This window comes from Cottoperca gobio, chromosome 5 (genome assembly GCF_900634415.1).
Source record: "Cottoperca gobio chromosome 5, fCotGob3.1, whole genome shotgun sequence".
Lineage (NCBI taxonomy): Eukaryota > Metazoa > Chordata > Actinopteri > Perciformes > Bovichtidae > Cottoperca > Cottoperca gobio.
In genome coordinates, this window is record NC_041359.1 from 17,645,213 (window position 1) to 17,659,433 (window position 14,221).

The 14,221-nt window shown below is 40.0% G+C and overlaps 1 protein-coding gene across 1 annotated transcript in view; it reads left to right on the forward strand.

The window, feature by feature from the left end:
* The window catches only part of srgap3 (SLIT-ROBO Rho GTPase activating protein 3), a 57,401-nt gene that overhangs the window by 18,537 nt on the left and 24,643 nt on the right, over nt 1-14,221 (forward strand). Inside the window, 3 exon segments of the mRNA XM_029431604.1 lie at nt 6,034-6,115; nt 6,117-6,197; nt 10,517-10,579. Of these exon segments, the coding sequence (XP_029287464.1) occupies nt 6,034-6,115; nt 6,117-6,197; nt 10,517-10,579 (226 nt within the window).

Consider the following 14,221-nt stretch of genomic DNA (forward strand, 5'->3'; position numbering starts at 1 on the left):
TTTTTTAAGCTCATAACGTGATTGCACAGCACCTGGTGCCATGCGCTCCTGGTCTGAGCAGGCAGGCAATCACAAATCCTGGTAATCAGCTGTGACACGCCCTGTGCTGTGCCCTTCAGTGCAGTTAAGTTTATCGTGAGCCACCAAAACACCTAATGGGTCTAATAAAAACACTTTGTTTGCATAAAGCCCAACCATGCAGTACGCACGAGTTTAAAATACAGGAACGATCATGTAAGAAAGAAAAACAAACCCACACAATGTTGCTATTTTCTTTTGTTATTATTATTTATCCTTAATTTATGCAGGGGGGAGGGGGGGTTTATGATTATCTTATTTAAGATTACTTGATTGTTTTTTCTACTAAACAGAGATTTGTGTCCAATCTGTGATGCAATAAAAATATTTGTTTCTTAAGAAAAAAATCATTCCAATATGTTTTAAAAGTGTTATATATATTTTGATGATTATCGGGATAATATTGTGAATTGCAATTATTTTTCATATTGTCATCATGTCTAGTTGCTAGGTGAATACTTCTTCAGGCGTATCCTAGTATCTTGTGCCAGTTATACCTTTAAGTTATTGTCGAACTGAGCAATAAAATCGAGTCATCTTGACCAGAGCAGACTTCCATATGTGCTGGATCACAGCCTACAGTCTGTTGGCTGAACCCTGCGAGTGCAGATTCATTAGCAAGCTGAATGCCACAGTGATTTACAGCTACTGCAGCTACAGCTGCACCGCAGCAACCTGACCAAGGATAATTTTGCTATTCCACTTTACCTCATTTGCCACAGTGAAAAGACACACTGAAGGGTTACTGAGCTGTTCCATACTGCAGGTGCTATGCCAGATAGTGCACCACTTCCTTCCCCTTACTGGTTCCTGGGAGACAACAGCTTAGCTGATTATAATTATGGAGCACACATTTCAGTGTATGTCATGGATGTGATTTATAATGTACCCCATCAAATTATTGGTATCATCTGTCAGTCATACAGACATATACAGACGTAACATAGCACCATTAAAAAAGGCAACTCATGCAATATTGATAAGGAGAATAACCTGTCTGGGAGAGATAAGACAGGGCTTGTAATGATGTCCAAATTGGTGTGTGATTGTGTGTGTGTGTGTGTGTGTGTGTGTGTGTGTGTGTGTGTGTGTGTGTGTGTGTGTGTGTGTGTGTGTGCACGTGTTAATCTCTTTGTGTGTGTATCCAAGCGATTGGTTTAGGAGGAACTGGGGAAGAAAATTGTTTAGTATCTTTTCACTGTCAGATCTTTGTACGGTATATGTGAGTTATTTTAGTTTTGAAGCTTCTTTTGCTCATTTGCAAGCGATGTCTCTGTTCATTTCATGGTCAGCAGGACACATATTTGAAAAGTATCAATGGGTATTCCAGCTAATTTATTTTAAGAACTGTTAAGTGTGATGCAGCCTGTGTCCAGAACACGGTTGTGTTTAAAAAGCCACTGTGAAAAAGTATGAATGGTTTAGTTACGATAAAAGTATGATGAATGATGTCTGCTGCAGTAGGATAGTACCAGATGCTTTAATGGTGCTTTGTGTACTGGCACCAAACTACAGCTATAGCTTTAGTCCCATTTTCTATTACTATGTAGTTGAACAACGGCTGCTCTCAGGAGCTCTGAGGGGCAAAGGGTAAAAAGATTCAACTATACCTCTGTTGGCTTGGTTTGTTCAAACACAGCAGTCCATTCCCTGCTCGTGTCAGGTTGACAAGTCCATCTGGTGGAAGTCAGCATGTTCAACATTAATAGATTAGCTGGTTTGCAGTTTGTTTTTCAGATCTTGTCAAACCCTTCATTGACGCTGCATGACACTGTGTCTGTGCAGCTGTCCATTACCAAATGTTGGCAGAGTGTCTGCTCACAAAAGAACTTGGTAAATGATGTGCAGATCAGCGCTGTATCATATTGAAGCCCTACTGGAAAACGGGGGCAAAACGAATTTGAATGGCAAAGCTGGCTGCCTGTGCCCACGTTCCCCTTGTCTTTTGAAACTGTGTTTGGCTCCTTCTCTTTTTTCTTAGCTGTTTCATTGATAAGCAGCAGGCAGGCAGTGTGGAGGGGATTAAAGGCCTTCACAGAGCCGAGCCCTGATTTGATAAATACACACTTCCTTCTGGAAATCCTGGCTCAGACGCACCATAGGCCCTGGGTGATTAGATGGTGGCATCCAGTGCAGCCATGACTAAAGCACATGCACTGTTCTATATAATGCTTACTTGTTTAGGATGTGCACATCATGGAGACCGCTTTCCATCAGTTTATCCTTAAATCAAAGGATTATTGCAATATTCTCCAACCATACACTCTGTCTTTGTTTCTCTTTTCACTGTCTCTGTGTCTGATCTTCTTCACACTCCTCCATGCATTCACAGATTATACCGCATGTATGTGTCTGCCTCACAGACACAGGGATGCAGTGCAGAACTTGTAAAAGCCAAAGAGACAACCAGGCAGTGCTTTGCAGGATCAGACAGATGTAATAGGATGCCAGAAAGCTTCGCTCCTCTCTCCTCCTCTTCCTTCTCACTTCTCTAGAGACTCTCAGAGCTCATTGTTTGCCTCCTGTATGTTAATGATATCCTGTGTATAAATACAGAGGGCATGGAGCCATCCAAAACCAACACTTTTGAAGCCCTCTAGTTTAATTAACCTGCGGGGTCTCGACGCATACTCAGCCTTTTACAGGAAATCAGCAAGTAGAAGTGGGTACAGAGTAGAGATAAATGAGTTTGGCTGCATGCTGAAGTCGACCTTTTGTGACAGATGGACCTCTGTTTAATTGCCGGTATAGAAAAGGATAGTGTCTCTTTCCCATAAAACAAGTCGAGTAGCTACATTTATTGCTGTGTTTAAATACTCCCAGTGATGCTGGTGGTACACAGGCCTAATTACCGACCTTCTGCTCGTAATTCCTGTGAAATGAGGACAGCGACTGGGGAAAAGAGATCGTGTGTCCTTTATCTGTTTCTCACTTTAAGGCTTTAACCCTGAGCGTTGAGATTTTGTACCTTTTCACTTCCAACCTTCTTATTCGTTTATTTAGAGTTTGCCTAAATATGTGTACATTTTCTTTTAAACTGTCAATTCACAACTGGCCCAGTCTGAAATCTCAACAACTATTAAATGTCTTGCCATGAACGTTTGTACAGACATAGGCACTGTTACCAGAGGATGAATCCTAATGACTTCAGTGATCCCTGACTTTTTCTCTGGCGCCACAATTACATTTGTGATTTTGAATGAAATATCTCTACAACAATACGCTGGATTTTCACTAACTTTGGTACATTCATGCCCAACTCAGGATGAATGTTGATCATTTTGATGATCATCCAGTTATTACTATTATAATTTGCCTGCTCTTTTGGTTTATGACCAAAAACAGGTATCTGCAAAACTAATGACTTTGTGTTTTCTGCCAATCTCTCAAATGTTAACATAATAAAACGGTAAACTGAGATGGTGAACATGATCAACATTATACCTGCTAAACATCAGCATATTAGCATTAGCATTGGGCGGTTGTGGCTCAGGAGGTAGAGAGGTCCCCCAGCCCCCTGCAGTCCAACATGTCAAAGTGTCCTTGGGCAAGATACTGAACCCCAATTTGCTCCCGATGGCCTGGCCGGTGTGTGTGTGTGTGTGTGTGTGTGTGTGTGTGTGTGTGTGTGTGTGTGTGTGTGTGTGTGTGTGTGTGTGTGTGTGTGTGTGTGTGTGTGTGTGTGTGTGCTCCTTGTATGGTAGCTTCTGACTCTATGTGAATGCTGACATGTGTTGTAAAGTGCTTTGAGTGATCGTAAAGATTGGAAAAGCGCTTTATAAAAGCAGTCTTTGCCTAACAGAGGCGTCAGCATGTCTTTAGACTCTCAGGTCTGTTTGATGCATTATAAACATAATTTCTTTTTTTTAAATGTATTTTCTGCAAATCAAATTATTTTAAGGCATTTACATTCCAAATATGAATTCCAATATTATCATTGTGGCATGAAAAGTGAATAATCTGGCACTCCACTCAAGTGAAACCCTTAATAATGTAAAAGGAAGGAGTGCACATTAAGCAGCAGATTAAGCAGCAGTATTACTTTGGGGAGTACAGTTCCACAAGCACTTTTAACCATCAGAGGAGGGCCAAGGATTTACCTGAGCAGTGTTTGGGTGGAAAGCTAAACAGGATAAAAAAAGGGCTAAAATTGGATCCTGGTTGTGCTGAGGGATGTGATGAAGCATCTCTGACCACTTTTAGGGATTAGCGGAGAGTGGAGGTGCTTGTTCCTTAAACCTCTCAACCACAATCAGCAATTAAACACTGAGGAGCTGCGTCCCTTACAGGCAGATAGGTCAGTCAAGCAGAACTGGTACAAAATAAGGGATTGTGAGACCATCCCAGAGGAGCGAAGGAGAATATGCTCTACTACAGGTCCTCTATTGTTAGTAAAAACTAAACCCTACCCATCCTTTGCACAGTCTGTCAGTCAGGTTCATCTAAAGTTAATACAGTAATTTAATGTGTAATCATTGTATTATTGCCAGCCTGAAATGTGGCGTGAATTAACGGCTGGATTGTCTTTCAAATGACTATAATAGCAAATTAATTGACTTGCAAAGTGCATCTCAGGACACCCTTCTCAATCTAACGTTGAAGACGCAGTCCCAGTAATAACGATGAAGTTTTCTCCACATGCCGTCCTGTTTCCCCGCACTGATGCCATGAGAACAATGTGCTGGTGTTTGTGTCCTGTCAGCCTGATGTAAGTGTGTTTTAGAGGCAGAGTTAAGTAAAGGAATAATGTGGAACACACTCTGGAGTAGATATCTACTTCATTAGATGTGATTAGCATTATGGAAGCTCTCTGAAGGAGGCCTCTTTGATGTTGGTGCTGCTCATATCCTTTTTCTGCTCGACAGTGAAACACTATCCCCCCACCCTCCTCTGGCTCTCTCCCTCCTTTGCACTCATTTCCCTCTATCTCTCTTTTTGTCTACTCCTCGGGGTTGGTTGATTGATTAACACTCAGATAGGATCCAGACATGGGTATGGGTTTATAGGGATTGTGTGTGTGTGTGTGTGTGTGTGTGTGTGTGTGTGTGTGTGTGTGTGTGTGTGTGTGTGTGTGTGTTTCGATGTCTATGTGCCTTGGTCTTTCTATTGGAACTCACCCGAGGCGGAGACAGTTTAAACTGATTATGCAGCAATCAGGGCCCATGACTCTCTGGATCATTATGGTCACCAGCATCATACATTTACAACAAGTTGATGCCTTACTAGGCCGTAGCCTTGTTTTGAGGATGATGGAGGGAGGGAGGAAGACATTTACCAAGAAAGTAAAGAAAGAAGGAAACAATGTGGTATTTATTCCATAACAGGTTTTCTTCTTTCTTCAAACAATATAATTATGTGAAACACCAAACACTTAAGTCTTGTTTTGGACGTGTTCACTCATTGTTGCTATTCTTCGATGAATCATTTAATTATTGGAAAATAAATCATTCCGTATATTTTACTTTAATTTACTGACTTTTCTGCAGTGCCACATTGAGGTTGTCATTTTAGTTTTTTTAACGAATGTCTCAACAGCTATTGGATGGATTGTCCCAAACTTTGGTCAAGAGTTTCATCAACTCCATCAGGATGAATTGTAATAACTTTGGTGATCCCCCAACATTTCACCACAATCAGGTCAAAACTTACATTCCCATCAGCCTTAGCTGTATACATGCTAACAGACTATACTCAACATGGTTAACAATGCACTTGCTACACATCAGAATCCTAGCATTATAATTGTGAGCAATTTAGTACACCGATGTTAGCATTTAGCTCAAAGCCCAGTTGTGCTATTACTGTATGTGTAGTAGTATAGCCTCACAGCGTTGTTGGTTGTTAGTCCTATTTAAACTGGGATTGTGCTACATAAAACTAAAAATACATTACTCCCTGTCCATATTATGACTTTCTAACAGACCTGTATCTTTCCTGTCGTTTTGTTGTTTTCAGGAAAGACCAGCACCTGCTGTCCTCAGTAAACTGCTGGTACCTGGTGCTGAACCAGACGAGGCGAGAGAGCCGTGACCATGCCTACCCTCAGCGACATCTACACCAACAATGTCATCCTCCGCTTTGCACAGATCAGCGAGGACATCATCCGCCTGTTCAAGAAGGTCAGTAAAACTATCATCCTTGCCTCTTTGTTTACTTCTTACTCGCTCACCACCAAAAGACAATACAAATACCACAAAATATGCTTGAAGCTTTCGTTTGCTGAAAAACGTGTTTTCATTCTCCGTTATTGTAAACGTTGGGCCTCGTTGTCATGCCTTGGTGTTGCTATAAGGTTGAACTTGCAAGTTACAAGTTACAGCCGCTAACGTAGAAACTTTTTCTCTAGTTTTTGGCTTCAATTTGGCCTGAGCATACAAACTGTGGGTAGTCCAAAGACATGTGATGCTTTGAGCTCTGTCTCAGTGCACATGCATTTGGTAGAAGGTGTATGAGTTCTGTCTGGCCTGCATAACAGCATGGGGAAAAGTGAAGCCGAGAACCTCTCGCCCCAACACCCTGCAGCACATACGAGTGTGAGCAACATCTGGCTCAGCTGTCAGCACATAGCAGAGATGACTGAGGTCTTATCCAAACAGCAGAACACTGTTTTCACCTTGCAGGCCTTCCTGTAGGTGAGCTGCACTCTGCCTACATTCAGATATCACTTGTGTGTGTTGTGGCTTTTTGTATGTGTATGTGTGTGTGTGTGTGTGTGTGTGTGTGTGTGTGTGTGTGTGTGTGTGAGAGTGTGAGAGTGTGAGAGTGTATGTGTGTATGTGTGTATGTGTGTATGTGTGTGTGTGTGTGTGTGTGTGTGTGTGTGTGTGTGTGTGTGTGTGTGTGTGTGTGTAACAGGCCAGTGTTCGTCAAAAACTGTGCCAGAGCTTAAAAAGAAGAAACACTCTGTTCTTTTTAAGTCAGGTGCCCTCATGTAGCGTTTTCTATATTTGAAAGTATGAATGGAAGGCTCTGCTGCTGCTTGTTGGCAGACATATTGGAAGGCAATAAATAATGCATTAAAAACATCATGGAGCTCTGCAGAAAATAAAAAAATGTTGAACAGAAATAAATGAAAGAGCTTTGGATGAAGGACTTTTGGACATGACAAGGTGATCAAGGACAACAAGCACAGCTGTTGTCAAACACTTGATCAACGGCTTGTTTAGCATATACATGACAAACAACACTGGGACTTATAGTGGGAATGTATCATATTCATGATACATTGTACTCATTATGATTTCATGTAACATGTTATGATGCCGTATATGTATAGATGGTGCATTGTATCGTATTCTTTAAATAATGCAATTACTGGAGGAGTAGCAAATGTGAACATACAGAAGGCCCTATTTCTTTTTCCATGACTCTCAATATAAAGGAATTGCAAAGAGATTATATTAATACATAAACTAAAGCAGGTGCAACTCTGCTGCTTTTTGCCTTTCATAGAGCGGATTTTGAGAATGTATACTAAGAGGTGTTTCTATAAGGGCTGTTACAATACGACCACATCTCTTACAGGGTGTTGTATCACAGCGCTTCACTTGTTGGTTGAACCCTCCCTGCTCTCCCTGAGCCTCTGCAGTACATGCTGCAGTCTGTCTCACTTCAGAGCCACTGATGTATACAGATGCCATTCACCAGCTGCCAGAGCCCTCTGAGGATATGCCCCATTTATCACATCCAATGCTTGTTTGAGTAGGACTTAAAACCTACAATCCAGATACATACACATTCAAAATATCAAATCCCTCCTGTGTTACTAAGGTTTTCTTTTCTTTGATCTTTTCTGGGTACATCTCATTTCTTCTGCCTGAGGATGTTTTTGGTATAGTTTGTTTGTCTGTCAGCAGGATTATGAAAAAACTACTAGCCTGATTTTCATGAAACTTGATGGAAAGACATGGCATGTGCCAAGGAAGAAGCTATTTCAGTTTGGAGCAGTTTCGAATCCCGCTGCTGTACATAAACCTACATTACCATTGCGTGATACTTCATGGCCTTGGCGGAGGTCTGCGATCTCTGAGTGCCCTTCTTGTTCCATAATGCAGTTTAGTGAAGAACTCTTAAAGCAAGGTCTTTTATAACGAGTTTTATTTCCCCTTTTGATGATTAGTTACGTTTATGACTCACCAGCAACACGTTTCTTCAAGCACAGTTATAAAAGAACAAGGTGTGCACAAAATGTTTTGATTTTGCGTGTGTTTGTGTGTGTGTGTGTGTGTGTGTGTGTGTGTGTGTGTGTGTGTGACTGTGAGGTTTTCTTTCAACACAGCTCCTCCTTGTTATGTTGATATATAAGATATTGATTTATATATATTTTGATTATACTTGAAATGGCCATTATGCATCTTGCTGAGTCACTATTATGCACCAGAATTGAACTATTGACACGGTTAAAATATTAATTTTAAGAAAGTCAGAGAGCTCAGTGGGTTTACAGAACGGTTTCTACTATTTTAAATATTATTGCCGTATTTAAAAGCACATGACACACTGCACACTTTAGTATGCAGCATGTGAGGCCTCGGCTATTGTTAGCTGCCCACCAACATCCCACCCGTCTGACCTAATTAGCAGCATGCATCAATCTCAAACTGACACTTGCCACTCAGTAACATGGCCTTCATTTTATCGACCTCTTCACTGTAAAAGTGACCCTTAAGATCTGACTTTTTGTTGTTGCTAAATGCAGTGTCAGGAAAACTTAAGTCTCACTCATTACAGCAACCAGGATGTGTGAAACATTGTACTTTGTAGCCATTAAAATATTGTGCTCGGCATTAATAATCAAAAGTTTCACTGGTGGACTGTGGTGGCCATCTAAATAAACTGAAACAGCTGTGATGTAAACCTGTAAGTTTCATGATCCCACCACTACATTATAACATTAAAGACAAATCAATAACAAATATTAACGTAATAGAAGACCAATTATAGTTTCTCAACGGTATTATATCCACAACTTCCTACAGCGCTGTGAAGTTAAGAGAGGTGTTGCTTCTGTTTTTTTGACTGTGTCGCACCATCACATTAAGACGTGCTGGTGCTGTTGATGCATTTTCTCACCTCGCAGTATTCAAATAAAGGCTTCATGCTTCTCTCCCACACAAACAGACATTATTAGATTCTCTCATTTATTTCTCCCTGCAGGCCAGGTGTGTCCCATGATTTTGATCGTAAGGCTTCCTGTGCCGTGAGACGATTGAGGAAATGTTCAGGTGGATGTGTATTAAAAGTTGGGAGAGGAATTAACTGTGAAGCTTTATGAGGTCCCCGCTGAATCTCCGACAGTTTCCTCCAAATAAAACATATTAAATTGGTGGCAGAAAGAAATGATGGCTTTAGCGATACTTTCACTATTACAATGAGATATGAAACTTGTTGTTCCTGTTGATGCATTATTGATTTTCTTTTTTTTTTACTTTGTAGAGCACAGTGAAACATTGGTAGACTGTGTTTTTCTTTGTCAGAGGATGTCACACATTGTCTTCACCCGTTGATGCATTTCACACATGCACTCACTACACAAATGTACACACACATAGGTAACAGACGAAAATGAGACTTTTCAAAAGGCACTGCAAAAGTGCAAGTGCATGTGACTCACAGTTACATGTACGTAGGAGGTACCGTAGTTGGTGTTCATCAGTGTTCATTTCATTACTACGTGCAGAAGCCTCCATATTTCCATTCCCACCTTCACACAGCTTGTTTCAAGTTTGACTGGAAGGAAGAGCTAGTGAGATGGAGGAATGGAGAAATGTTTTTTGTTGTAGAGTTTCAAACCTAACCTGATTTAATAGAACATTTATGACACATAAAAGACATCTGGGTCTGTAATATTCATAACACACCACCAATCCAAATTGCTGGAAGAAGAAAGGCCTATATTGATCCTTTGGTGAGCATTTAAGTGTCACAATATACCTGTATTGATGATAACTGTGATATTTTAAAATGTAATATTGATTTCATGTTAATTATGCACATGACAATATTGTGTAAATAATCCAGCGCCTTTTATGTGGCTTCCGTTTCTTTCCGTTCTCTCTTTGTCTACCTCGCCCAACACCCCACAAAGGATTTGCCAAAAAAGAGACAATACGCACAATAAAAAAAAGTCAAACCTTATTTGTTGAAGTTGATTATTTATATTGCGATAATATCATCATTGTCAATTATGTTTCCCATGATAATCGTGTACTGAAAATGTCATATTGTGACCCTAAAGTGACGCGTTGGACAAGTGGAAATTCTGACCTGACGGTGACGCTGGATGAAAAGTCAGAAAATTACCAAAAAAGTTCACTTATGACTCACCAAAGTCACCGTGTCAGCATAACGCACTGAGTTCGTTCCAACAGGTCACAGCTGAAGGCTCAAGCATTTTTTTGTTGGCTTACCCCTGTTCTTTCTGCCCGCTGTGTTTCAGAGCAAGGACATTGGGATCCAGATGCACGAGGAGCTGGTGAAAGTGACGAATGAACTCTACACTGTAAGTAATACACTGTGTCCTACAGATCGATCTCTCACACCTTATCTCCGCACACAGCTCATCCAGTTCTTTTTGCCCTCTCTGTCTTTCTGACTTTTTATTTCATGCCTCTCTTTTTTTTATTCTCTTTTATTACCTTGCTTTCTACATGATGAACTACTTTCCTCTCTTGAATGAATAAGTATTTTCCTTTGAAAGATTAGACTTTGCCGGGCGTGTACAAAACCAAGAAAAGCAAATACAAGTCCCGCTGTCACGGCCATGCAGGCTATGTGCAATTCTGCAAGTGCCAGAACTCTGTCCTTTTTATAACACGACTGCCATCAGCGCACCTGTGCATAATATACACTCATCTAAAACTAATGCAGTCAAATGCAACAGCCATGAAATAAAGCCGAGGTTATGACGTTCAGATTGGGTCAAAGGGTGATAGACGTGTTGACTTAACCTCACGGTCATTTTGAAGGATGTAATATGTGGCGCTGAGAGGAGAAGCTCATGAGAATGTGCTACATAAAATATTAGAACATTCAAACGTATACTATACCTGCTTAACACAAATGGGCTCGTGATGATGATTGATGGTGATAAGTGAGAGAAAGAGTGGGTCTGTTGTAAATGATGAAATGGAACATTACGGTTCTTTCCCAGTCGGACAGTTTCTGGGCTCCAATCACTTTCACATCTGGTAGTTCCTTCAGCTCCGGTCCTGTTCAGGAGTCACATCACTCGTTGTCTCTGTGGAGGCCTGTGAAATACCTGCGTGCCTTAATACATGATGACTGTATCATTCGTTAGACTGTGTTTGAGGGGAAATAAAAAGCAGATTATACAATGTGCATCTTGTTTCCATAACAATGCACTCACTTGTTCGTTTTAGGTCACCTGTTCCAGCTCAGTTGCTTTGTTGTATCGGATGTCACCACTTTGCTTTTTCTCTTTGGATATTCAGTTTCTCTGATAAACCGGTTTCTCTACGGGTACAACATGTTTTCTTTATCTTTGTTCAACTGGTCTTCTGATTCATTTTGAGTTGATGTTTGAGAAAAAGGTAGTCCATGTCGTTCACTTCCCTAAAAAGCAGATTTTCTCTCAGCTTTTTCAAAGCCCAAGTAGCCTTTTCTTTTTTTTTTTTGCCACCAATTCTTGGGCATCCTGCAGCTGCTTCCCATTCAAGTTAATATAAAAAGGTGCCAAATGGATGTATGGATGGATGTTTCCTGTCGTGCTTTATAGCCAAGATGTTTGGTGTAAAAAAAATCAGTATAACACAATTAGAGTAGAAAATAGAACTGTTTTAAAGGCAGCATGTCTCCCAAACCCACACTCTCTCATTTGTATTTTTAAATGGGGTGTCAGCATATTAGAGTGTTACCACACTGTCAGATAACATAAGCAATAATCTTGCATACTTATGAACTTTTCTAATCAAAATCAGTGTATCTGCAATTTCTTTGTTCCTTTATCTTCACTTATTCTACAACAATTTACAGCTGCATTGTATTTATTCTACAATAATTGAAAATAGCTGTTAATAATGGGATTTTCTGCAGGAAACCCTTCAGATAGTTGAACGCATGGCAGGGATTAGGACACACTGTCCTGGTGCTGGTGGGATGAGTTCTTATCGAGGGAGGCTTAGTGCCCAAAAACTGGACGCACTCCAGGCAACTTCAGCAATCTTCTGCCCCCTGAGGTGAAACACAAGAGATGGCAGAGCTGCCTTATATGACTTATTCATCTGTGCAATTTGATGAGAGTCAAACTATCAAAGGGCACAGCTGGCAACTCTCCCTGATCTTGCCATCTGTACTTTTGGATGCTGCAATAGATTAGATAAAGAAAAATAGATTAATATATTATTCATGCATTTGAAAGGGACTGTGTTATTGGTTTAATACCCTTTAACACTGACCAAGGTTGCTATACTGCACACTTATATATATATATATATATATATATATATATATATATATATATATATATATATATCTTTATATTTATAAATTAAAATGCAACTGAAGTGTCAAGAGATTATGCCTGTCAGACAGTTTGGTTTCCAGTGTCGGGGTTTCAGGTTAATTAAACACATGGAAAAATATCCTTATTTTATACCTTTTTATACCTTTTTAGAATATATATCTGTTTCTCCCCTCCGGCTGAAGACGAAGAAGCATAATACACTTTGGATGGTCCCTCTTCTCCTGCTCTACTTGGCCTCAGCTGCAGTCTGGCTGAAAATCAAATATCTAAATGTTGACGTACAGCCTCGTTCTCTCTTGTGGGAGTTGTGGGAACCTTCACAGCTAATGTTGAACACTGTTGCAACAACACAAATATCACTTCCTCAAATTAATAATTTCTTGCTCGACAATAAAACCTATTTTCACACTTAGTAATTGTTTTCTCACTCTAACTATCCATTGCATCGTTACCATAGTGGAAGAGGTTATGGTATTTGATTACTTTTTTTTCTTTAATGACTTTTGTGTTTATTAATCTCAGTAAAGGGTTTTGGGTTGGGATTTTTCTTTATTGTTCTTGCAATGCTGCCATAGTGATGCTCTTTGGGACCACCTGTAATCAACGTCAAATGTAGCTGACTTGGCATTATATATATGACAGGATTTTCCCAGTTGCCATCATAACCTATGATAAAGTTTGACAATGCACAAGCAGGCATAGACGTTATTCACAAATGACCCTCAGGCTGCAGTAACTGTGTTTGTTGGAGGGAAAAATAGTATTGTTTTCCATGACTGCACCCTTGTTAGTATTTGATTGTACAGAAATAGCTAAATCAATAGCGTGGCCACATGGTGGTTGCCTTGTGGTGTTTTCTAATAGTTTTCACGGGCTGCCAACAAAACAATTTTTGCTGAAAGAAAACTGTGAAATCCCACTTGGATCCCTGGCTGCTCAGTGAGAGGTAAGACTGTGGGCTGAAGCTATTGTTCAAATATTGTTTAGAGTATGACGCTGCAGTGAGTATTACTCAGCCTGTTGTCGTTGTTTTGGCTTGTTATTAATACCCGCAACAGCCAGTCACTTCCTGCTTTCAGCAACATATATATCTTTGAAATTCAGTTTTCTTAGCTTGAAGCTGTTTTAATTTCCTGCCGCACTGACTTAATATCCCCACTGGGATCAATAAAGCTTATCTTATCTTTCTGATCCACCACCTTGTGTCGCATGTTTGCTCTTCAGGCTCATACACGGTTATTCTTCTTTTAACAACAACACTGACAACCTCTCTCAGGCCTGATGCTGCTTTAATTCACTCATTCATTTACTCATTTCATTCACTGTTTTACAGAAGTATTTAACAACATTTACTCACTGCCGTAAAATAAATATCAAAATGTCATAGCTGCTGCATGATTGGGGGAAAAAACATAATAATTTCAAATAACAAAAATCTGATTTATTTTATGCATGGTTGGTCTATTTTAACCTTCTCAAAAATATCCATAATATCATTTGTTGTATTAAAGAAATGGCATAGCTAAACAAGTAGCTCCTCGTTTTATTGTTAATTTCTCGCCTGATATAATAAAGATTTTGATATGCTTATCATATTTGATCACATAAATGTCCCTGTTTTTGTCCTTGCTCATACATCACCCACCATAGATTATGTTA